Here is a 25,257-nt window from a genome sequence, read left to right as displayed (position 1 = left end):
GTATGTGTATATATATGTATGTTTGTATATATATATATATATATATATATATATGTATGTGTGTATATATATATGTATGTATGTGTGTATATATATATGTATGTATGTGTATATATATATATATGTATGTATATGTGTGTGTATGCATGTATATATATGTGTGTGTATACAGTATAAATATATTCGATAATATTTTCTGCTTAATGAATTGTAAATATATCTGATATAATGTCTATTTTTTTTCTTTCTCTCTCTCTTGTCTCCCGTCTCCATTTGTTCCCACCATTATATAGTGTGAGGTGGCGCTTGTGTTTTACTAGCTACAGAAAGCTGTTTAACGTTCGTTGCTAAAACAACAAAGTTTAAACACTGGCATTAATAGAAAGAAACCAGTGCTGATGTGAGTCAGGAGAGAACCCCTACCCAGCCCCTTTTTCCTCCAGAAAACCAAGTGCTCTACAAATGGATTTAAAAAATGTGTTTTGAAGAGAATACTGACCGATGTTTTAATCCCGATTCTTCTTCTCTGATGATGGTCAGTGCCTAGAACATATTCATAAAGGAAGAGCCAATGCTAGAAACACTTACGTTCTCTCCCTCTGATCTTTTTTTTTTCCCATCTTTGTTTCTTTTACTTTTTTTAACCCATTTATGCATAACAGTTTAATTTTCATTTAACAATCATAATCGATAAATATTTTGTTATGTATAATTTTCTGACTGATCTGTTTGGGGGAACAAAATGCCTTAATGGGTTAAGAAATAAAAAAGAAATTTCATTTGAATCGTTATGAAGTTTATAGATCATCCCACTGGAGTTGATTGATCTTGTTGAATGTGTTGTTACAAACATGATGGACAAAGTTATTTCCTGTCACCCTTGTAGTTATTGCTGATGAATATGTCTCTATAGACTAGACATATTAAAACATCTTGACTTTTCCCTCTAATTCCACTTTAGCCATATCACTGTAATTCTCTCTTGTGAAACAGATAATGACTGTTATATTTCTTCTCTTCATGTCATTCCATCCATCTCATTCAACGCAGATCTAACTCTGATTCCCACCTATCCATCCACCGCAAGCAGATAAGTCTAAAATAATTTGACAATCGTCTTGCAGTTTGCAGATTCACAAGATTCACGCATGTGTCTCATTTTATAGAAAGAACACTAAATTCTACATCATTTCAATTTCTGAGGGATTGGCATAGGATATATAACTGGTACAAGAAATCTTCTTGGTGAGAGTGGGATTAGCCTGTGATAGTCTTATTTCTAAGATAGTGATTTTTCTCATCCATGTAATATAATGGAACAGAACAGAGTAAACAAATGGTCTTACAAGATTATCTTTATCTTAATCCTACTTGCTGCCTTGATATCACCGAAAGTTCTGGTTTAAAAAATATTGAAGAAACAAGTATTTTGCATTATTTTCCAATGCACTGCTCGAGTTTGTAGTTAGTGCTGGTGACACAAAAAAACAAAGCAGTCAGTACATACTATAAAGTAGTTGGTGTTAGGAAGGGCATTCAGTTATAGAAACTAAGTTATAGCTGAGATTAGTGTTTAACATGGCTCTGTGGCTCACTGGTGTGCTTAAGTCCCTTCAGAAACTCTCTCTCTCATCTATCTATCTATATATATATATATGTATGTAAATGGATAATAAAACGAATGGTTTACACCAGGTAGCTTACTGGTAAAGCACAACCACTTTCAGAGTGATTGTTAGGTAAATAACAAATGAAAGCCTGTGCCAGTATGGAAAATAAATGTTGATGATGATCTGTTCTTGGAAGGATGGTGGAAACTTAGTCTCCCCAGTCATGATATGTTAGTAACCAAATAATAATGGATAGCTTCAGCCAATATGTTGTTCCATTTGGAAGCGACATTAGGTCGGTGAATTAAAAGAACTAGTAGAGCTAAAGTTAAGATGTCTTACTTATTACACCTTTTAGTAGGATTTTTAAGCTCAAGTATAATGGGGGAGCGGGGGGCTTCAATTTTGCCTTCTATTCTTCCAGACTAGGTTATAAACCATTATTTGTATTTTAAGAACCTACCTAATCTCCTCTTCATACATATTTAAAAAAGAAAACATTCCATAGTTCCTGGGGCAGTAACATAGCCTATACAACAGACTCAAAAGTATAGGGTGCGGCAGAGTAGACGGACGTTTTTGAAAAATTCACAAAATCATTAATTTTAGCTGCAAATAAATTTTATCGACATCAATGTGTTCGTATTGAATTAGCATTTGTCAGAATCAAGTGTGGAAAACAGCACTCATCATGTAGTGTCTGTTTTCATTGATGCATTTCTGAAGGCATTCTGGAGTCCGTACCATTCGTGGCACTCCCACCGTTCTCCTATTCATTAATGTACCTCATGTACTAAGTGCATTCACTCAGCGTAAGATTGTGTTACGAGTGAGAACAGCTTGATTTTGGTGAATGTTGAAGTGGTGCTGAAACTCACGCTAAACTGCTGTGACAGACTCGTTATGCTCTATCGTTCACAGCACCATGGCTTCACCTGAAAAGACATAAAAAAAAATGCTAAGACACCATGGACTTATTGGTACCTGTTGGACATATGTCCTTCCTTCTGGAGCTGAGTAATAGCCATTTCAAAACGTCTGTCCTCTCTGCCCCACCCTGCATTACTGTGCTATTGTCTTGAAGTTGGATGAGCATCTGTGTTGTTTGAATTGTGAAATATGACAGTGGAGGTCGACTTTAGTGGGTATCGATTCAGTCGACCGTGATACTTCTTGGTGTTTGGTATATAGTGTTGCCAACCTTGAAGACGGTCGACATTTCTTAGTTTTTGTCATTGGTGGCGGAAGTTTTCTCAAATTGTGATGTTGTGTTTTTTTTCCTTTAAAATATTTTATCGTATTTATTTCTTGGATAATTAAATATTGTTAAATTTTGAAGTTTTCTTTATTTTATTTTTATAACTTAACACTAGAAGTACCAAGCAGTCATTTATGATTGCTTTTGCTTTCTACTTTTTAGTTTCTATTACTACTGAATGCGCAATCATTAACATCATTTCAGATATATGTGTGTATATATATTTTTGTACATAAATAAATTGTTCAAATTCTTTATTCACTGCATTAGCTTACATTTAAAATAAATTGTATTAAAGATTTTCAATGTCGGTCAAAAATGACCACTATGGTCCTTGTAGGAAGTCAGAAATGTTGGTACTTCTAGTGTTAAATGATTATGATTCCATCAATTGTGCAGGTGTAGCTGTGAGGTTAAGAAGCTTTCTTCTTGGTCACATGGTTTCAGTTTCAATCCCCTTGTGTGTAGTACTTTGGGCTATTGCTTTCTACTATAACTCCAGGCTGACCAAAATCTTGTAAGTAGACTTGGTAACAGAAAGAGCAAGTGTCTTCTAAAATAGCAATAGGTCAACCAAAGCTTTGAATATGGTTTGGTAGATGGAAACTGAAAGAAGCCTTTCTTTTTGTCATTGTCATTTAATGTCCACTTTTCCATGCTTGATGGCTCAGCTAGCATTTTGAGGAAGATTTTCTATAGTTAGCTGCCATTTTTGTAATCAACCCTCACCTGTTTCCAAGCAAGGTAATATTTCTCCATGGATGACTGGAAACCTTTCTGGTGTGACAGCAATGCTTGTTTATAATCATTATATGATGTCAATATAAAGGGATACACTAACAAACACATACAATGAGCTTTCAGTTTCCTCCAACAAAATCAACTCAAGAGGTTTTCATCAGTGTGGAGCTATAAAAGATGCTTGCCCAAGGCGCCACACACTAGGACTGAGCCTGAAACCATTTGGTTGGGAAGTAACTTATCACCACAGCCACACTAATGCTTATTATCATCATTATCGTTATTTATTTTCCATGCTGACATGGGTTGGATACATTGTGGTGTCCACTTGTAATCTTCAATGAAAACATTTCGGCGTGGTAAGTATCATCTTTCTTGAAAACAGGTGGGGATTGACAGAAAATTTGTCTAAACAAATTCGTTCCGATCCATGCAAGCATGGAAAAATAGGTGTTAAAACAACAGGTACTCCATCAGTTACAACAAGAATTCCAGTTGATTCAATCAACAGAACAGCCTGCTTGTTAAATTAACATTCAAGTGGCTGAGCACTCCACAGACATGCATATCCTTAACATAGTTCTCAGAGATTCAGTGTGACAAAATATGACAAGGCTGGCCCTTTGAATTACAGGTAGAACTCACTTTTGCTAGCTGAGTGAACTGAATGTGAAATAAAGTGTCTTGCTCAAGAACACGAAGTACCAAAGATTGTGTTCATGAACTTATAATCATGAGCTGACAACTCAAAACAACTAAGTCACACACATTCATAGTGTTAAAGCAATGATAATGTTGACATTTAGTGACCAGTTCCAGTTTAAAAATACTCCAAAATAGAGAGAATGGTTTTGAATCTATTCAGATGAAATCTATGGAAAAATAATGCTATCATCATCATCATCGTTTAACGTCCGCTTTCCATGCTAGCATAGGTTGGACGATTTGACTGAGGACTGGTGAACCAGATGGCTGCACCAGGCTCCAATCTGATTTGGCAGAGTTTCTATAGCTGGATGCCCTTCCTAACATCAACCACTCCAAGAGTGTAGTGGGTGTTTTTACGTGCCACCGGCACGAGGGCCAGTCAGGTGGTACTGGCAACAACCTCGCTCGAATGTTTTTTCACGTGCCAGTAAGACGATGCTGGTAACGATCATGCTCAAATGGTGCTATTTACATGCCACTTGCATGGAAGCCAGACAGCTGCTCTGGCATTGATCACACTCGGACGGTGCTGTTAGCGCTCAACTGGCACGGGTGCCAGTCATAGAATTTGGTTCAATTAAGATTTCGATTTCACTTGCCCCAACAGGTCTTCGCAAGCAGAGTTTAGTGTCCAATGAAGGAGAGGTTGGCATAACAATTACAAAACAAAAGAAATGAAACCCAAGATTGTAATGATAATTATTCTAAAATATTTATTGTTAATTAAACCCAGCAGCTGTTGAGGGTGGAGGTTGAGCAATATTGATGTTTGCATTTTAAGTGTTTAGCTACATCTGCATGAAGGATCAACCTTTGAAGTTCTTGAGCCAAAGGGGAAAGCGCTTACATAGTTGCTTGACCTGCTAGAAATAGTAGCTAAACAATTCAGATCATACCCTATCGTCATAAATAAGGCAAGGACATATCAGATTATGTTAACATTATGCTGAAATGTCTTTATCATAGATGGACTTGATCAGAACTCAAAACCACAACAACACTGAAGGCTTTGTATGTAATATGTAATATGAACAATAACAAACACAGATTCAAAAGTCCAATGTTGTTCCCTCTTACCATTAGCAAATTGTCAGACTGCAATGATTTCTTTAACAGCAATTCTAGAGACAACAGCATCGACAAGGTTACCAATGTTTAATTCGTCAGCCGTAACTTTGTACATCTGCAAGTAAACAACAAAATGAATGTATAATCTATTCTTTACTACAGTGTATTAATGATACTTAGATTATTAATAACAGCAATAAGTATTTTATACAGTCCAGTAATAACTAAACACCATCTATCATAGTCATGTACTAACTACAACTGTCTAACACAGGGGTTTTCAAACTGTGGTCCGCAAGGACAAGACAGGGGGTCCGTGGACAGCAAATACTTTTTATGGGCAATTTGATTTTATATATGTTTTTTAATCGAAATCTTTTAATTGACAATAAACCTATTTGTTAAATACTGTTAAATAAATAAATGTAAAAATATGTCATTTTAAGCAAATATTTATGTATAAATTTCATAAGCGTTTATAAGGGGGTTCCTAAGGTAAAGCCTGAAATATAAAGGGGTCCGCAAGTCAAAAAGTTAAAAAACCCCTGGTCTAACACATTCAACACTTGCTAAACACTGCTGTGTAATCATCATCATCATCATCATTTAACATAGGTCTGATGGTTTAATTGGAGCTGCAAGCCAGAGAACTGCACCAGGCTCCAATCATCTGTTTCGGCCCTTCCTAATGCCAGCCACTTTACATAGTGTACTGGGTGTATTTTATGTGTCACCAACATGGGCACCCTTTACCTGTCACTAGCACAGGCCCCCTGTATGTGTCACAGACATGAGTTTCCTCTACGTGTCACCAGCATAGGTGCTTTTTACATATCACTGGTACTGGCAACCACCAAGATTCATTTAGCTTGATGTATCTTCTCAAGCACAGCAAATCGCCAGAACCAGGAGATATTCTCTTGGAGTTAAAAAATGGTAATAATATTGAAGTGGCAACAAACATTATTTTTCAGTATTGTTACTACTTACATCTCTTATAGAGTTTTTAGAACTAGCTACTTTGCTTAATAACATCTCTTATCCAGATAGGAGCAGGAGTGGCTGTGTGGTAGGTAGCTTGCTTACCAACCACATGGTTCCGGGTTCAGTCCCACAGCGTGGCATCTTGGGCAAGTGTCTTCTACTATAGCCTCGGGCCGACCAAAGCCTTGTGAGTGGATTTGGTAAATGGAAACTAGAAGAAGCCTGTCGTATATATGTATATATATATGTGTGTGTGTATATGTTTGTGTGTCTGTGTTTGTCCCCCAACATCGCTTGACAACCGATGCTGGTGTGTTTATGTCCCTGTAACTTAGAAGTTTGGCAAAAGAGAACGATAGAATAAGTACTAGGCTTACAAAGAATAAGTCCTGGGGTCGATTTGCTCGACTAAAGGCGGTGCTCCAGCATGGCCGCAGTCAAAATGACTGAAACAAGTAAAAGAGTAATCTAGTAAAATAACTTGGTTATCATTAAGCTGGTGTTAGGAACGTAAATTGTGACTAAGGTTTGGCAGAAGATTTTAATTCAAAACTTATGAAAACAAGACATTTGTACTACAAAGCCAGAGCCAGTTTCAGCCGGGTTGGTAACGAAAGAGTTATTAAATATAAATAGCGGTGATATGGTTCACTAGATTCACTCACCTTCTTTATTTCTGTTTCATCAGAGAATTGAGGAAGCAAGGAGACCGAGACTAAGTCCCCTTTGATCTTTGTGTTCATCTGTGTCAGGACAGTGTGGTTGACATCATCAACGATGGCTGTGAATAATGTATTGTCTTTGTCACCAACACCAAACTTACGGAAGGAATCAGAAATCTGAAATATATAAAACATAATAAACATAGGCGCAGGAGTGGCTGGCTGTATGCTAAGAAGCTTGCTTCCCAACCACATGGTTCTGGGTTCAGTCCCACTGCAAGGCACCTTGGGCAAGTGTCGTCTACTGTAGCCTCAGGATTGCCAAAGCCTTGTGAGTGGATTTGGTAGATGAAAAATTGAAAGAAGCCCGTCATATATATGTGTATTTATATATATTCCCCCACACCACATTATAACACCTTCCAGTTACTGTGGCAGATGAACTTGAAATGAACTCAACCACATCATACTACAACATATTCTCAAACTGGACTTACCCCTTTCAAAGGAGACAGGCAATACAGTATCTCAGAATGAATGTTTTTGGTAATCATCTTCTTAGTACGTCTGTGATGAAGAGCCTTGTGTGCGGCTGTGAGGACTTGGAATGGGTCGTGAATCTGAAAATGAAAACAAATTTTTTTTTCAGTTTCATCGAAGAACAATAAAGTAAGATAAAATGTCTTTTTTTTATCTTTTACTTGTTTCAGCCATTAGACTGTGGCCATGCTGGGGCACTGCCTCGAAGAAGCTCAGTCGAACAAATTGACCCTAGTACTAATTTTGCTTTTTGTAAGACCAGCCAAGGAAGATGATATGCAGGGTTGACCTTGACGGAATATGAGCTCAGAACTTAAGAGACCCCAAAAAAATGTCACAAAGCATTTTGTCTGAGGCTCTACTGATTCTGACACCTCTCCACCTAAATAAATAATAAATAATTAATAATAATAATAATGATAATCCTTTCTACTATAGGCACAAGGCCTGAAATTTGGGCGAGGGAGATAGTCAATTAGATCGAACCAGTATACAACTGGTACTTCATTTATCGACCCTGAAAGGATAAAAGGGACTTTATGTTAAGATGTGCACATAAAGTGTGACATCACGAGTTCGTGATGTATCAAATATGCAAAGTAGTGGCTGTGCTCTGTGTTATGTCATAATTAACAGTGTTAGTGGTTTTCCTGCGTTTATTGGTTTTGCTGTTCTTGTTGATGATGATGCCATTGTCAGAGCTGCTTTTGTTGCTGGCCATTGCTGGTTTCGTTGTTGTTGCTGTTGAGGCTTTTGGGGACCTGGTGTTGGCAGTAAGGGACTTCCATAGTTCCCTGTCTTCTGTTGGGGACAGAAGGCTCCCAAGCGTCCATCATTCCACACAGTTGGCACTATGGCCTTCTATCCTCAACTGTAACATGTAATTTTTCCCTTCCTGGAAGACGAACGAGATCCAGGATCTTGTGAATAACTTCTGGTTGAATATGGAGGAGCATCTCCACATTGGTCTCAGACCAATTTTCACGTCGTGTCCTCTTCACTTCCAGGAGGCTGTTGCTCCTTTCCAAAATGATCGCTGCCAGAATCCACCACAGGTTTACCTCTGGTGGTATCCCTGTGATCTTTATGCACCCCATCCTCCTTTCTAAATAGGATGGATGGTGCACATATCCTTCACTCCAACAAGGAACCACAGAGTGTTTGGTGGTCAGAGCTTCAGATTTAAAGAACACTGAAATGCCTGCAGAATGTCTGGAATTATTTCTGTCAGTGCCCTTTCCACATCCGCCTGGCTTGCCATCTCTGGCCACTTCATGTTTATGGTGACGCAGTTTTCTTTGTTTCTGCCAACACTTCGTGGGGGATAGCAATATCCTCTCGCACCTTCTCCAGCCTTATTAATTTAGCTACCTCAACTACACACGTCTTTCTGAAGCAGATCCATACAAAAAAAAATTCCTTACTTTTGCAGCAAATGAATTGTTGATATTGTTGTCATATATTTATTCGTTGTAATGATGGCAGTGGCGGAGTTGGTTGTTGTCGAGATATTGTTACTATGTGGTGTCATTAGTTTATTCGTTGTAGTGGTGGTGGTGGTGGTGGAGTCAGTTGTAGTTGTGGTACTGATACTATGCGCTGTCTTTTGGACTGGAGGCAATTCAGCTTCATTGTTTCTTATGTTGCTGAATTTGTTGCCACTTATTGCATGTGAATTTGAACCACTGTGTGCTCGTCACCTCTTCTATTTGCAGGAAATAGGCGGAGAGCATTGCAGCATCTTGCACCTCTTTATGTGAAGCATATCTCACCTCCACTTCTATGATTTCAACAAGCCTGACTTCATTGTTTTTTTTTTTTTACTTTAAAATTAATTTTGAAACAATTACTTTGAAATTACGGCCCACAAAACAACCAACCAATGCAAAGGTGCTGTTTTAGTTAAACGTTTAGTAACAAAATATGTAATTGATAACTTTTGGGACAATCAATCGTTTTGAGTGTCATGTCGCATTTTAAACTTGAGAAAAGCCTTGAATATTTATAATGTGCAAGTTATGTATGTATGTATGTATGCATTTTTGTGCATGAAGTGTATGCGGCTAGGGTTCGTTCTTACCTATGTCATTTTATATAAATTTCCCAGAAGAAAATGAAGTCGACGCCGAAAAAGCCGTATTAGTGATAATATTTCATGTGTTTACAGTTGACAACACGTGCTGTCAAGCACACGGAAACTAACGAACGAATTTTGACAAGTCTGAGACTCAAAACGATTGAATGCCACTTTTGGAAACATAAATTTAGAGTAAAAACTTACGAGCGGACAAATACTTGCATTTCGTCAAGACGAATAATGATAATAATAGAAATGATAATATTTTCTATTGTAAACATTATTCGGCCTCAGGTATTGGAGAAGAATATATAAACGATTACAAAGACATATTGTACTATAATTACTCATAGTTCAATATTTCATGGACGGAGGTAAAGAATATGCACACCACCCGTTTTCGGCGTAACCCTAACCCTAATTGGGTGTGCGTTTTCTTTACCTTCGTCATTTTATGAATCCTGCAAGGAAATATAGAAACCGACCATAGTGTTGAGAAATGCTAAGTGTGATATCTCTAGCGAATGAACAATTTATAAATAGATGCATTGTTTGGAATGCGAATATGAAAGACGTATTTTTAATTTTAGTCCGACATTCTTCGGTCAAACTAAAGGGTTTGACCCGGTGGGAAATAAAAAAATAAAATATTCTTATAGGTGTAAAACAACTTGCTGGGAACGAATATGAAGAAAAAAAAAACGCGCGCTCGCGAACGGGGAGGGGGAGCCCTTGGACCATTCACATCCTGAATGTTCCGAGACGTCTCACCGGAGCCAAGAAACAAAAGAAGGTACTACTAAAGCAGCGCGGACCCGAACGCGCAGCCGCGCGTCCGCGGTAGCTAGTCGTGAGTGGTCGATCCTAACCCTAACCCTAAAAACGTATTCATTTGCACACGCGGGTTAGGGTTAGGATCGACCACTCAAGACTAGCTAGCGCGGACGCGCGACTGCGCATTCGGGTCCGCGCTGCTTTAGTAGTACCCAAAAGAAAAATAGTGTAATAGATGTAAAACGACTTGCTCTGTTGAGAATATTTTATTTCTTTATTTCCCACGGGGTCAAACCCTTTAGTTTGACCCATTCTTCAGTCCTAACGATAAAAATAAAGACTATTAAACGGTGGTTACCATAGACGTCTTTAAGAGCGCAGCTTCAATTTCTCCGTTCATCACAGACTGTCGTACTTCTTTCATATTACCAACGTTGTTATACAGTGCAAATGTAACATGACCTCCTCCTTGTATGTTGATAGTGACCACATTCGATGAGATATCACCAGCATCAGATGCTGGAACAGCCGGAACATTCGTCTCAGCCATGTGGCTTACTTTGAAATTTTATTCGCAGACACTGTTTCGTATTTATTGAAGAATTAAAACAAGTTGATTATTTCAATTATAATTGAGTTGTTATTTGAAACTAAGAAAACAATTTTTATATTATCTTTTAAAAGTTGTTTCATCTCGGATTATTGCATTTTATATACATGTAATGAAGAAGAACAATATAGGTTAAAAGGGAAATTTCTTTCAAGTTAGTTTCTGTTATGTATACAATAGATGAGGCGGTGTTACAGGAAAATAGTTGACGGTCTCAATACAATAAGGTTTCTACAGTTATGTTTTTCCAGACTACCTCAAGCTTTTAATTTTAAGAAAACTTTTATTTCGTTTCACACACACACACACACACAATACATACGGAAGTATTAACGTGTATTTTAATTGTTAAGACAGCATGCTGGCAGAATCGTTAGCACGCCGGGCAAAATGTTAAGCGCATTTCGTCCGGCTTTACGCTCTGAGTTCAAATTCCGCCAAGATCGACTTTGCCGTTTCATCCTTTCGGGGTCGATTAAATTAAAATCAGTTGAACATTGCAATCGATGTAATCGACTCACACCTTCCCCGAAATTGCTAGCCATCTGCCCAGTATCAGGAGCGACAGTGAGGGCATTCGATGAATGGGAGCTTGTTTCCCGTCCTCCTACACACGACGATGCGAGTTCAGATGTCCTAAGCTCTGATAACGTGGCAAAAATATTGAAGTTAACATCGTCTGACCATCGTCACCAATTTTCTTTGCCCTCCCGCCTTCTCCAAGACAGAGACGTTCATTGTACTGTCCAGTCTGTCCAACAGATCTGCAATGCTCTTTTGTTACATTGTGTCGAATAACCTCAGTCGCATGGTATCAACTATTTTTAGGGCCTGTGCTTCACACCATTACAAAGCTATTAGCCAATATGTATGTATGTATGTATGTACGTCATTATTCAGTTTATTTCAAGATTTCTTGCCAAAAGAGAAAGAACCGGTTTCTAACCTAGATCCAAGGCCCCTTCATTGGAATTTCAACATCAACAACAGGGTATTTGTGTATGTATGTATGTATGTATGTGCAGATTTGTATGTTTTATGTATGTATTCTCATGCATTTAGTTGCATTTCTAGACATACTCATACATATTTAAATGATAAACTTTGGGAAAGTTTTACAGATTTTTACAGTTCCAGTGATGGATTTGATCTGTAGTCTTCGAATTAGCTTTCTTCTTTCTGGATTTGAGAAGCCTAATTTCTCAAGATTGGTATTTAGGCAGTGTGTTACATATCCCAGGACCCAAATATGTGTGTATGTATGTATGTATGTAAGTTCTCTTCTGATTTTATTTATTTGAAATGTTCCTCTGAGGGAGAAGCTGGTTTCTAACAAAGATACAAAGCTTCGTCGTTGGAATGTAAATGACAAAATATAAATTCGCGTTTAAACTAGAAAAAAGTCTTGCAAATTCTATCTAGGCGCAGAAGTCGCTGTGTGGTTAGTAGCTTGCTTACCAACCACATGGTTCCGGGTTCAGTCCCACTGCGTGGCACCTTGGGCAAGTGTCTTCTACTATAGCTTCGGGCCGACCAAAGCCTTGTGAGTGGATTTGGTAGACGGAACCTGAAAGAAGCCCGTCTTATATATGTATATATATATATGTGTGTGTGTGTGTTTGTGTGTCTGTGTTTGTCCCCCCGCCCAACATCGCTTGACAACCGATGCTGGTATGTTTACGTTTCCGTAACTTAGCGGTTCGGCGAAAGCGACCGATAGAATAAATACTAGGCTTACAAAGAATAAGTCCTGTGGTCAAATGACTGAAACAAGTAAAAGATAATAAAATGAGTATCTATCTATCTATCTATCTATCGCGCTAGCTAGCTATCAAGAAAGAAAGCAAGAAAGAAATAGAGAATATATATATATATATATATATATATATATATATATATATATATATATATATATATATATATAAAGCCTCAAGAGAGGTAAGTAGGTTAAGGGAATCTGGAGAGTGAGCTCCCCTTACAGAGCTAAGTCCTTCTCCAAGATGGCGACATCAATGTTCGCGTGTCCCTTTTACTTTGGCTTGGTCACCTTCTTCGCTTTGGCCACAGTTCTTCTAAAGTGGCTGCACTCTGTCCAACCTAAGCCTTACATGGATGAGATATTCCACATACCCCAAGCACAGCACTATTGTGATGGCAACTTCTCGCATGTACGATTATAATTATCTCTTTCCGTTAAAACTTCTCTCTTTGTAATCTTCTCGCTCGCACTTGCATTTTCCCCACATTTTAATATTTGTTTATGTATTTGTCTGTCTTCTCCTTACTTTTGGATCTAGTGATTTTTTTTTATGTGTGTATACGTGTGTGTAAATATTTATGAGGTGTACGTATGCGCTTTTGTGTGAATCATGTTGGTATGGTGTGTACATATGTGCCTTTGTATAGATTTATATCGGTGTATGTGTTTATATAAACATTCACACGTGTATACGTACATACATACATACAGCCATGTGTAAATGTATATAATGACAGAGATTCGCATACACACACAACCAGATACATGTATGTTTATATTGTACACACACACACACACCTACACGTGTTATTGCACTTTTCTATAACAGTTCAAATAGTTATTGATTGAACACAACAGTCGCGGTATTGTATTAGATGCTACTGTTACTACTGTACTATACCAGAATAGGAAATCGAATTTTCCAATATTCTTCTGGTGTTCTTGTTTGAATTCTTTGGTACCAGTAGCTGCAGTAGTGACGGTGTGTTTATAGCTATAAATATACAGTCCTACGCTTGTATATATATATATATATATATATATATATATATATATATATATATATATATATATATATGTGTATATAGACACTTTCATATATCTAGATACAAATACATGGAAACGTACATGTGTGTGTGTAATTCTATTTGTTTTAATGTAAAGTTATTTATTAAAATGTTAAATATTTTAAATGAAATAGAAATATCACTCAAAACTGTTTTTGCAGCGTACTATAATTATAAATATTACAATGTAAAGGTTGATAGTGACTTTAATGTTTCCGTTTCCTTTTCTTTTTATTTTTTACGATCGGAAAATGAAAGTTGAATTATTAACACTATTCGGCAAGGGTGACGTGTCAAAGAGGCGCCCAAACCTTCCTCCTACCTCAAATTTTTCTTTGGTTTCCTATATTTTGAACAACGGAAATTACGGTTTTATCACCTCAATACTTCAGCTTTTTAAATTTATAATTTTTCCCCCGCCCCTCAAATCTTTTGTTCTAAGCATTCTTTTTGTTTTCACTTTTTTTTAATTTTAGAATTTTTAAATAATTTATCTTTTAAATACGTATTCAGAAAAAAAAACAACTTCCTTTCAGTCACTAGACAACGGCCATGCTGGGGCGTTGCCTTGAAGGGTTTTAGTCCAACATATCAACACTAGGACTTACTAGTGGTGCTTACTCTATTGGCCTCTTACGGACCGCTAATTTATGGTGAACAAAGACACACGCACATACACACACATACACTCTTCCATTGTTTATGGATACTAACAAATATACACAATAACGATTTTCCGGAAGCTTTGTTTCCATAGCTTCTCTGGATTAATGATTTTTTCCGAACCTTGGTTAATACACTCTCAATTTAACAAATATTAAATTTCCTTAAATAATTAACTGCTATACAGGTACTTGTACATTAGTATAAATGATACAAGTTTATTAATAATGTTCTGTGCAAGTTGTGAAGGCACATGGCTCAGTGGTTAGAGCATCAGGCTCACAATCATGAGGTAGTGAGTTCGATTCCGGACCCAGGCTGTGTGTTGTGTTCTTTATTTCACGTTGCTCCAGTTCACTCAGTTGAAGAAATGAGTTGTGATGTCACTGGTGCCAAGCTGTATCAGCCTTAGCTTTTCCTTTGGATAACATCGGTGGTGTGGAGAGGGGAGGCCGGTATGCATTGGCAACTGCTGGTCTTTCATAAACAACTTTGCCTAGACTTGTATCTTGGCAGGGAACTTTCTGGGTGCAATCCATAGTCATTCATGACCAAAGGGGTACCTTTAAAGGTACCAGTAAATTCCTTGCTTGTAAAATAGTGCAGATTTTAAGAGGTTCCTGACTCTCAGTGCCTGGAAATGTGTTTTACATGTATAAATATGTAATTTCTTAGTTTTGTTTTATTTGCTCCTGAATTCACATTTTTGTTTCACTGTGAAATTAGGTTTGTGTTCATTTCATATTGTTTTTTTAACCCGAGGTCAACTACTTCAAAAAACATTTGAGTCATGTCCAACCTGTCTATTTCGTTTCCTGTTTTTTTCTCCAGAAATTGTGTAGCTTGGACTGAATCATCCATTGTGTCCTTCTAATAATGTAGTAGGGTGTAATTTGAGGGAAATTTGGCTACTATTTCTAGGAAGTTGAACAGCCACTTAGAGCAGTTAAAGTTTAGATGAGGAGGAATTTCAACCATGTTTTGTGGTCTGCTACCACAACAGCTCCTTTATAGGATCCAGTTAGCTCAAGACATCATCAGGAGGAACCACGTCCGGTTTTGGCCCCTACTCCTCTACCGTTTTGACATGCCCCCCCCCCTTTCTGAGGTGTCTTCAGCTCTGGTGTTGGGTGCATAAATAGGTTATACTTCTACAGTACACAAAATATTTTAACAATTTTTTTGTACAGTTCCTATCAATATTTGATTATAGAAATATAATGAGATTTCTTTAAACATCGAATGGCCTTGGGGGTTCATCCAAGTAAAATAGGAATCAAAAGGACCCACTGGTAAAAAATGGTTGAGAACCACTGACCAAGAGGCTTTCATTGGTTCTGATGACAGTTTGTAGCTGCGCTGTGGTTTTTATTAGTGTGTAGCTCCAAGGTCAGTAGACTGGCAGAACCATTAGAACATCCGAAATATATGCTTTGCGGTAATTCTTCCCACTCTTTACATTCTGAGTTCAAATCCCACTAAGGGCAACATTGCTTTTTATCCTTTCAGAGGTGATAAAAAAAAAAAAGAAAAAAGTATCAGTCAAATTCTAGTGGGGGTGGGGTGATGGTAATGACTATCTCATCATCAGTCAATGTTGATTTTTCCATGCTGGCCTTGGTTGGATGGTTTTTCAGGATCTAAGGATTGTAGAATTGTGTCAGACTTCAGTGTGTCTCTTGGCATGGTTTCGACATCTGGATGTTCATTCTCATGCCAGTCGCTTTACTGTGTGTATTGTTTTTTTGTTTTTTTTTGTGACACTAGCACTAGTGAAATGACCAGGTAACTTGCAAGACAAAGAGAAAAAAAAAAAAAGGAAAGGGAAAGGAAAAAAAAAAAAACCCTTGATTGAGTGGAATGCATTTTGGAGAATGAGGTCAGTTTTATGCAAGGTGTTCAAGGTTTAAAATATGTGCATTATTTCATAGCTTCAAGATTTAGATGATGTGATTGCTTATTTCGAAAATGACAGTTCAGGATAGGTGTAAAAGGTCAGATCTAATCAGTTTGAATGTAAAAAAGGTAAAATATTTGGGCTGGATATTTCTGGTTCAACCTGTTAGCATTTGAATTACTTCAATACCATAGCAATGACATTGTAAGGTAGGTGTGAGAGGCCAGATCTGGTCAGCTTGAACTTAAAACAGGTTGAAAATTTGGGCAGGATATAGCTTGTTTAAATGATAAAGAGTTAATGTTAAATACATCACATCTTTTAGCATATGGATTCATAAACTTCATTTTCATTGGTTGAAATGATAAAAGATTTCTTAAGTTGCACTAAGTTGTCTAATCGGAACTACTGTTAACCAGGATTCTAGTTGTGTTCTGACTCTGAATACATATTAACAATATAACCATCCTGAGCGTGACTGTTGCCAGTACCGCCTGACTGGCCTTGTAGGGTTTTCGAGCGAGATCGTTGCCAGTGCCCCTGGACTGGCTCTTGTGCGGGTGGCACATAAAAGACACCATTTCGAGCGTGGCCGTTTTCGTGCGGGTGACACGTAAAAGCACCCACTACACTCTGAGTGGTTGGCGTTAGGAAGGGCATCCAGCTGTAGAAACTCTGCCAAATTAGATTGGAGCCTGGTGTTGCCATCCGGTTTCACCAGTCCTCAGTCAAATCGTCCAACCCATGCTAGCATGGAAAGCGGACGTTAAACGATGATGATGATGATGATGATTTCATGACATATTTTAAAATTAGCAAATAATCTTTTTATATAAAATTCAGTTGGGTCTGGACTAATCATTGTCGTGCCAAACATTGGTTTGACATCCCATTTTGTAGCTATTGGTGCAAAGATATCAAGGACTTATGTGCAACTCTATGGCTATTGTCACTGCATTAAGCATTTATTGGTGTTATGACATTAAGCAGGTGAGATGTAAGTATCCTGCCTACATCTATTGTTGTAGTGTAGCTCTAGATCAGCTCTGATTCAGACATTCTAACCATTTTCAGGCTACATTATCTAATGTCCTTCATTTTTATAAATCGTAGTGAAATTTGAGATGCAGGAGTGGCTGTGTGGTAAGTAGCTTGCAGGGGGAGAGCTGGCAGAAATGTTAGCACGCCGGACGAAATGCTTAGCAGTATTTCGTCTACCATTACGTTCTGAGTTCAAATTCCGCCGAGGTCGACTTTGCCTTGCATCCTTTCAGGGTCGATTAAATAAGTACCAGTTATGCACTGGGGTCGATATAATCGACTTAATCTGTTTGTCTTTCCTCGTTTGTACCGTCTGTGTGTAGCCCCTTGTGGGCAGTAAAGAAATAAGTAGCTTGCTTACCAACCACATGATTCCGGGTTCATTCCCACTGCGTGGCACCTTAGGCAAGAGTCTTCTACTATAGCCTCGGGCCGACCAAAGCCATGTGAGTGGATTTGGTAGACGGAAACTGAAAGAAGCCCGTCGTATATATGTATATATATATATATATATATATATATGTATGTGTGTGTATACATTTGTGTGTCTGTGTTTGTTCCCCCAACATCGCTTGACAACGGATGGCGGTGTGTTTACGTCCCCCGTAACTTAGCGGTTCGGCAAAAGAGGCCGATAGAATAAGTACTAGGCAACCAAGGAATAAAGTCCTGGGGTCGATTTGCTCGACTAAAAGGCAGTGCTCCAGCATGGCCGCAGTCGAAATGACTGAAACAAGTAAAAGAGCTAAAGAGCATTGATTTTATTTGCTGTAATTTCTAGTAGGTCGATTTCCTTTATCATCATGTATTGAATGTTTTGATTAGTGTCTGTCATTATATGTCATATTTGTCATGTTTACTACAACTACAGGCGTCAGATTAAAACTTATTAACCATTACTTCACCCATATTCCCACGCTTTTATATCTACCATGCTGCAGCCTTTAAATCATGCCTCAGTACCGAAGCAGGTTGAATATGTCACTTGATGGCCGATAGAGATTTAACCATATAGCATTCAAACTGGCCACATTCAACCCAAAATATTCTACTTGTTTGATGTTCAAACCAACCAGAGCTGGCCTTTCACACCTACTCAACAATGTTATTCTGAAAAGAAACAACCGTGGCAGTGTGGTAAGAACTTTGCTTCCCAGCTACATAGTTCAGTCCCACTGCATGGCACCTTGGGCAAGTGTCTTCTACTATAGCCTCGTGGATTTGGTAGGCTGAAACTAAAAGAAGTCCAATATGCATCAAACTAATACCTATATTAAATCCAAAATAAGCATAAAGGAAGGGAGACAACTTACATTAGAAATTATACAAAGTATTCTCCCTTGATAGCCCCCCCCCCCATTTTCTCTCTGCACTTTAGAAGACGCAAAGCAGCACTCTAGACCAGGGGTTTTCAAACTGTGGTCCGCGGACCACAGGGGGTCCGTGGGCAGCAAATACTTTTTATGGGCAATTTGATTTTATATATGTTTTTTAATCGAAATCTTTTAATTGACAATAAACCTATTTGTTAAATACTGTTAAATAAATAGATGTAAAAATATCTGTTATTTTAAGCAAATATTTATGAAATATAAAGGGGTCCGCAAGTCAAAAAGTTTGAAGACCCCTGCTCTAGACAATAGCGTTAAGTGAATTATAGCTGAGGTTTAGTTTTGCCTCTTTACGTTCTGAGATCAAATCCTGTTAAATCAAACTTTGCTTTATACTTTTAGAGGGCGAAGCGTCGGTTAAATAAAACTATATCCATCGTTACCTTTTACTTGTTCCAGTCATTGGGTTACAGCCATTACTAGGGCATTGCCTCGAAGGGTTTAGTCGAACAAATTTGACCCCAATATTTATTTTTTCGGTCTCTTTTGCCGAAACGCTAAGCTACGGGATGTAAACAAACCAACACTGGTTGTCAAGCGGTGGTGTTGGACAAGAAACACGCACCCATGAAAACATGCACACGCACATATATGACGGGCTTCTTTCGGTTTCCATCTACTAAATCCACTAACAAGGCTTTGATTAACCTGGGACTATCGTAGAAGACACTTGCCCAAGTTGCTACGCGGTGGGACTGAACCAGGAAGTGGGGGGTTGGGACGAAAGCTTCTTACCACACCACCATGCCTGTATTCTTTTACTTGTTTCAGTCATTTTGACTGCGGCCATGCTGGAGCACTGCCTTTAGTTGAACAAATCGACCTCAGGACTTACTCTTCTGTAAGCCGAGGCTATAGTAGAAGACACTTGCCCAAGGTTCCACACAGTGTGACTGAACCCGGAACAATGTGGTTGGTAAGCGAGGTACTTACCACACAACCACTCCTGCACCTATGTATGAGTATAGGTGAATCATTAGCATGCCGAGTGAAATGCTTAGCAGTATCTTGTCTGCCGCTACATTCTGAGTTCAAATTCTACCAAGGTTGACTTTGCCTTTCATCCTTTCCGGGTTGACAAATTAAATACCAGTTGAATACTGGGGTCGATGTAATCGATTAGTCCCCTTCCCCCAAATTTCAGGCTTTGTGCCTATAGTAGAAAGGATTCTTCTTCTCCTCCTCCTCCTCCTCTTCTTCTTCTCCTCCTCCTCCTCCTCTTCTTCTTCTCCTCCTCCTCCTCCTCTTCTTCTTCTCCTCCTCCTCCTCCTTCTTCTTCCAAGGTGGTCAGCTGGCAGAATTGTTAACACGCCGGGCGAAATGCTTAGCAGTATTTCATCTGCCGTTATGTTCTGAGTTCAAATTCCGCCGAGGTCGATAAATTAAGTACCAGTTACGCACTGGGGTCGATGTAATCAACTTAATCCCTTTGTCTGTCCTTGTTTGTCCCCTCTATGTTTAGCCCCTTGTGGGCAATAAAGAAATACGAATTGTTAATAAACCAGGTGAGATGCTTAATGGTATTTTGCCCATCACTATGTTCTGAGTTCAAATTCCGACGAGGTCAACATTGCCTTTCATCCTTTTGGGGGTCGATAAGTTAAGTACCAGTGAAATGTTGGGGTCGATATAATCGACTAGTCCCCTTCCCCAAAATTTCAGGCCTTGTGCCTTTAGTAGAAAAGATTATCATTATTATTATTATTATTATTATTATTATTATTATTGTTAGTATTTCATCCAGTTTGTTTTTGTCTTTGTGATTTTTTTACTCTTATAACTTATGTTTTTGTTTTTTCTTTTGTCTTTTGCAGTGGGATCCAATGATAACGACCCTTCCTGGCCTCTACCTCTCGTCGAGTCTTCCCCTCTCCATACCAGGTCGACTGCTGTTTAACAAGGGGGACATGTTCTGTACCCCTTACGTACTACGATGTACTAACCTCTTCTTCTCTACAGGAAATGTGGCCCTTATCTTTCTGCTGCTTAACAGGATGCACCCAGTAAGTACTGCATCCATACATGCACACAATCACACACACACACACCCTCACAGACACACCTACATGTGTCTGTGTGTCCTCCATGCAGGCAGGCCTACATTCTTCCTCAACAGGATGTCAGTCTGTTGCTGGATTACCCATTTACAGCCTAGTGGACTGGAGCAATGTGAAATGAGAATGAATTACCGTTCTGGGAATTGAAACTACTATCTGCACTTATAGACACATGTACAGGGATACATGTGTGCACATATAAGAGTGTATAAAGATTTATACACAGAGAGAAGACCCTTGACAGGACTTCTTACATATCAAAAAAGGTAGTTAGAGCCAAACCACAAAAAATAATTCTTAAGGCCCACTGTTAATGACACTAGAGTGAACAAAATAAAGAATTAATTTTTTATTTAACATGTAAGAAGTCCTGTCAAGGGTATTCTCTCTGTGTATCAACCTTTATACACTCCTATATATAAGAATATATATATTTAAACACAGACACATTTATATTATATATATATCATCATCATTTAATGTCCATTATCCTTTGGCGTTATGTTGTGTTTGAGAAGAAGACCCATCAAGTTGAGCAAAATCGCAGTTGTGGAAGATACCAGTGTCATGCAAATGGCGCCTATGCTGGTTGCACATAAAAGCACCCACTATACTCTCGGAGTCGTTGGCATTAGGAAGGGCATCCAGCCATAGAAAAAAATGCCAGATCAGACTGGAGCCTGGCGCAGCCTTCCAGTGTGCCAGCCCAGTGAAACCATCCAACCTATGCCAGCATGGATAATGGATGTTAAATGATGATGATGATATATATATATATATATAATGTAAATGTGTCTGTGTTTATATATATATATATATATATATATATATGTAACCTCGTGGGCATCGGTGCCATTTTTCTCTTCCTCCGTTTTTCCATTCTTTGAACTTTCCGTCTTTCCGACGAAGGGCTCTGCCCGAAACGTCATACTCTCTCTCTTTCCTTTCTCGAGCGTCCAATAACACTATCCGTATCACGTCCTCACTTTTTTGTTATTGTTTTTTGTGTTTTTTTTAAACTTATATGTATATATATATATATATATATATACATATCCTAATAAGTAGGAAGGTAGATAAAACACAAACCCCTTCAGGTAGATGGCCCTGCTCAGTATGTAGAAAAGGAGTAGGTAGTAACTCTATAAGATGTACCCGGTGCAAGCTATGGACACATAAGAGGTGCAGCAACATCAAAGGCAGGTTAACTAGCAAGTTAGTTTTTGTTTGTGGCAGATGTTCAGGTGCAATAAAGACTGCAAACAAACAGGAAACAACTTCTATCTCATTCCAGGGTGAAAAACTAGAGGTAGTCGATAGCTTCCGCTATCTGGGCGACCAAGTTAGTAGTGGGGGTGGGTGTGCTGAAAGTGTAGCTGCTAGAATAAGAATAGCCTGGGCAAAGTTTAGAGAGCTCTTACCCCTGCTGGCGACAAAGGGACTCTCACTCAGAGTAAAAGGCAGACTGTATGACGCATGCGTACGAACAACCATGCTACATGGCAGTGAAACATGGGCTGTAACTGCTGAGGACATACGTAAGCTCGCAAGGAATGAAGCCAGTATGCTCCGTTGGATGTGTAATGTCAATGTGAATACCCGTCAGAGTGTAAGTATCTTGAGAGAAAAGCTGAACATTAGAAGCATCAGTTGTGGCGTGCAAGAGAGACGATTGCGCTGGTATGGACATGTGGTGAGAATGGAGGAGGATAGCTGCGTGAAAAAGTGCCACACCCTAACAGTTGAGGGAACCCGTGGAAGAGGTAGGCCCAGGAAGACCTGGGCTGAGGTGGTGAGGCAAGACCTTCGTACATTGGGCCTCACCGAGGCGATGACTACGGACCGAGACCTTTGGAAATGGGCTGTGCGTGAGAAGACCCGGCAAGCCAAGTAAGATCGTTGCCAGTGCCCCTGGACTGGTTCTTGTGCGGGTGGCACATGAGATGCACCATTTTGAGCGTGGCCGTTGCCAGTACCGCCTGACTGGCTCCTGTAGGATTTTCGAGCGAGATCGTTGCCAGTGCCCCTGGACTGGCTTGTGCGGGTGGCACATAAAAGACACCATTTCGAGCGTGGCCGTTTTCGTGCGGGTGACACGTAAAAGCACCCACTACACTCTCTGAGTGGTTGGCGTTAGGAAGGGCATCCAGCTGTAGAAACTCTGCCAAATCGGACTGGAGCCTGGTGTTGCCATCCGGTTTCACCAGTCCTCAGTCAAATCGTCCAACCCATGCTAGCATGGAAAGCGGACGTTAAACGATGATGATGATGATGATATATACATATATAAAAACAAAGACACATATGTATATTATATCATTGCCATTAGTATTTTGGCGTCTATGTTTCCATACTTGCATGGTTTGGATGGTATTTGTAAGGGTAGATTTTCTGCGGCTGGAAACCCTTCCTGTCACTGACACTCGCCTGTTTCCGAGTAAGGTAATATTTCTTCAATTCAAGACATGTTTCCATGGAAACTTGGAAATGAAGGACAACATTTATATGATGGTAACTGTCATTTACAGCTATCACATGATAGCAATATACATGTGTATATTGCTGTTTAGCAATGATCAGTCCTAATCCACAGATCTATGGGTAGGAGTGTGATAATGCCATCTTTTTTTCAGACATAGTTCTATGTATTCCTCCTTAGTTTTGAAGATCCTAAGCTTGTTGGAGAATCCCTTGTTGACTTGTACTTAGTAATCACCTGACTGAATTTTGGTGAAGGAAGGAGTTTAACACTGCTGCCTTCTTTTGAGTGTCCTGCTTTGATATCGGTTCATCCGGGACCTTGGATAGCAGGATGTTCCTTGAAAACATCTGCCTCCACTCCATGAAGATCCTGCAGATGTTTTGGTTAGGCGTTAAATAGCTGTGGGCCCTTTAAATCCCAAGTTATTGAAGTACATGGTCCTCACTCTAGACGGGATAAATGGGACCTTTGGAATAGTGCAGTGACGTCCAGTTTGGGCGCTGATATAGCTCTCGATACCAAAGTTTGGTGCCAGCACCTCCATGATCTTCCATATATCACTGCATACCAGGGAGTAAATTTGTAGCTCTTTCAGTCTTTTTCAGTAGCTCAGTGGTTCCATTGATGCGATTTTCTTGATGTAGCACTGCTGAACTGCCTCAAGTTCTGCTATTAATTTGACACTGTCGAGTGACCACAGTCGAGGGCAGTGTCCCATATATGTCTAACATTTCTCATCTCTTTTGTTATTTTGCAGAAAATGAGTTCCAGTTACACATTTTTGGTGGCATCGACATTGGGCAGCTTCCCAATGCTCTACTTCTTCACGTTTCTCTACTACACTGATGCTGGTTCCACTTTCTTCACACTTCTAATGTACCTCCTTCATCTCCATCACCAAACTATACCTGCTGCCCTCATTGGTGTCATAGCCATCCTCTTCCGCCAGACGAACATCATCTGGGTTGTGTTTATGGTCGGTGTCTCTGCCCAGAACACTCTCCTTCAGTGGATGGCTGTGCAAAAGAAGAACTTGAAAACTCAGCGGAAGCACGACTGGTTGCTGCTACATACTTTCTTCAATCTATTCTCTGTGAATCTTCAGCGGAATCCGTGGGTCATTGTAGAGCTTGTGCTCTCCATCCTGATGAAAACTTGGTGTTATATAATTGTTACTCTTCTATTCCTTCTGTTTGTCTACATCAACAATGGCATTGTTGTTGGTGACAGAAGTCACCATGAAGCCACGTTCAACTTCCCTCAAATTTATTACTTTCTATCGACTGTTTTATTTTTTGCGAGTCCACATTTGATATCATTTCAGAAAATCTACAACTGGCTCTCACAATCTATTCAGAAACCCATCAGCTTCATCACTTTCTCTGTCATATCGGCATTGTTAATCGCTAAATTTACATATGTACACGAGTACCTCCTAGCAGACAATCGGCACTACACATTCTATGTATGGTCCAAAATCTTTAAAAGACATTACCTCGTACGATTCTTACTAATTCCCATTTATTGGTACACTTTATGCCAAATTTACTTAGACTTGAAAAAGAAAAATATCTTTTGGAAAATAGCTTTTGCTGTTTGCATCACTGTCTCTTTGGTTCCACAGAAACTCTTGGAGTTTCGCTATTTCATAATTCCTTATTTATTGCTTCGGTTAAACATGCCCCTCCCCACACCCCTGAGTAAGATGCTGTTGGAATTTACCGTCACCACTTTTGTAAATGCAATCACTATTTATCTATTTGTCTACAAGACATTCACATGGCCTGGAGTAAAAGATGCACAACGTTTCATGTGGTAGATGCTGATGTATTTAAAAATTGAATAAAACAAATACTGTCTGGTCCGTA

The 25,257-nt window shown here is 39.0% G+C and overlaps 2 protein-coding genes across 3 annotated transcripts; one reads left to right on the top strand and one right to left on the bottom strand.

The window, feature by feature from the left end:
* Positions 1–605: 605 nt before the first annotated feature.
* LOC106876908 (EKC/KEOPS complex subunit TPRKB) lies at positions 606–11,225 on the bottom strand. Its single transcript, XM_014925658.2, has 4 exons — positions 10,781–11,225; positions 7,529–7,651; positions 7,035–7,208; positions 606–5,500 (listed from the first exon to the last, which is right to left on the bottom strand). Exons 1-4 carry the CDS (start codon positions 10,970–10,972, stop codon positions 5,408–5,410), a joined length of 582 nt encoding a protein of 193 aa, XP_014781144.1. The 5' UTR covers positions 10,973–11,225; the 3' UTR covers positions 606–5,407.
* On the top strand, positions 3,829–25,257 carry LOC106876907 (dol-P-Glc:Glc(2)Man(9)GlcNAc(2)-PP-Dol alpha-1,2-glucosyltransferase). Of its 2 annotated transcripts, none has more exons than XM_014925657.3 (3): positions 3,829–3,968; positions 20,665–20,853; positions 24,147–25,257. In XM_014925657.3, the coding sequence occupies exons 2-3, from the start codon at positions 20,674–20,676 to the stop codon at positions 25,206–25,208; spliced, it is 1,242 nt and encodes a 413-aa protein (XP_014781143.1). In that variant the 5' UTR covers positions 3,829–3,968; positions 20,665–20,673; the 3' UTR covers positions 25,209–25,257. The 2 variants fall into 2 exon arrangements, with proteins under 2 accessions (XP_014781143.1, XP_014781142.1); XM_014925656.3 differs by lacking the exon at positions 3,829–3,968 and adding an exon at positions 12,986–13,200.

This window comes from Octopus bimaculoides, chromosome 5, assembly GCF_046866305.1.
Source record: "Octopus bimaculoides isolate indiv1 chromosome 5, ASM4686630v1, whole genome shotgun sequence".
Taxonomy (NCBI): domain Eukaryota; kingdom Metazoa; phylum Mollusca; class Cephalopoda; order Octopoda; family Octopodidae; genus Octopus; species Octopus bimaculoides.
The sequence above is the reverse complement of the archived record's forward strand: the minus strand, read 5'-3'. Positions and strand labels throughout refer to the sequence as shown.

Excerpts from the sequence above, each read along its gene's own strand:
- LOC106876908 (XM_014925658.2), bottom strand. The coding sequence starts at position 10,972 with ATGGCTGAGACGAATGTTCCGGCTGTTCCAGCATCTGATGCTGGTGAT. Across the intron at positions 7,652-10,780 it reads CGCTCTTAAAGACGTCTATG|ATTCACGACCCATTCCAAGT; the intron begins GTAACCACCGTT and ends TTTCATTTTCAG. Across the intron at positions 7,209-7,528 it reads GCCTGTCTCCTTTGAAAGGG|ATTTCTGATTCCTTCCGTAA; the intron begins GTAAGTCCAGTT and ends TATATATTTCAG.
- LOC106876907 (XM_014925656.3), top strand. The coding sequence starts at position 13,033 with ATGGCGACATCAATGTTCGCGTGTCCCTTTTACTTTGGCTTGGTCACC. Across the intron at positions 13,201-20,664 it reads GTGATGGCAACTTCTCGCAT|TGGGATCCAATGATAACGAC; the intron begins GTACGATTATAA and ends TGTCTTTTGCAG. Across the intron at positions 20,854-24,146 it reads TGCTTAACAGGATGCACCCA|AAAATGAGTTCCAGTTACAC; the intron begins GTAAGTACTGCA and ends GTTATTTTGCAG.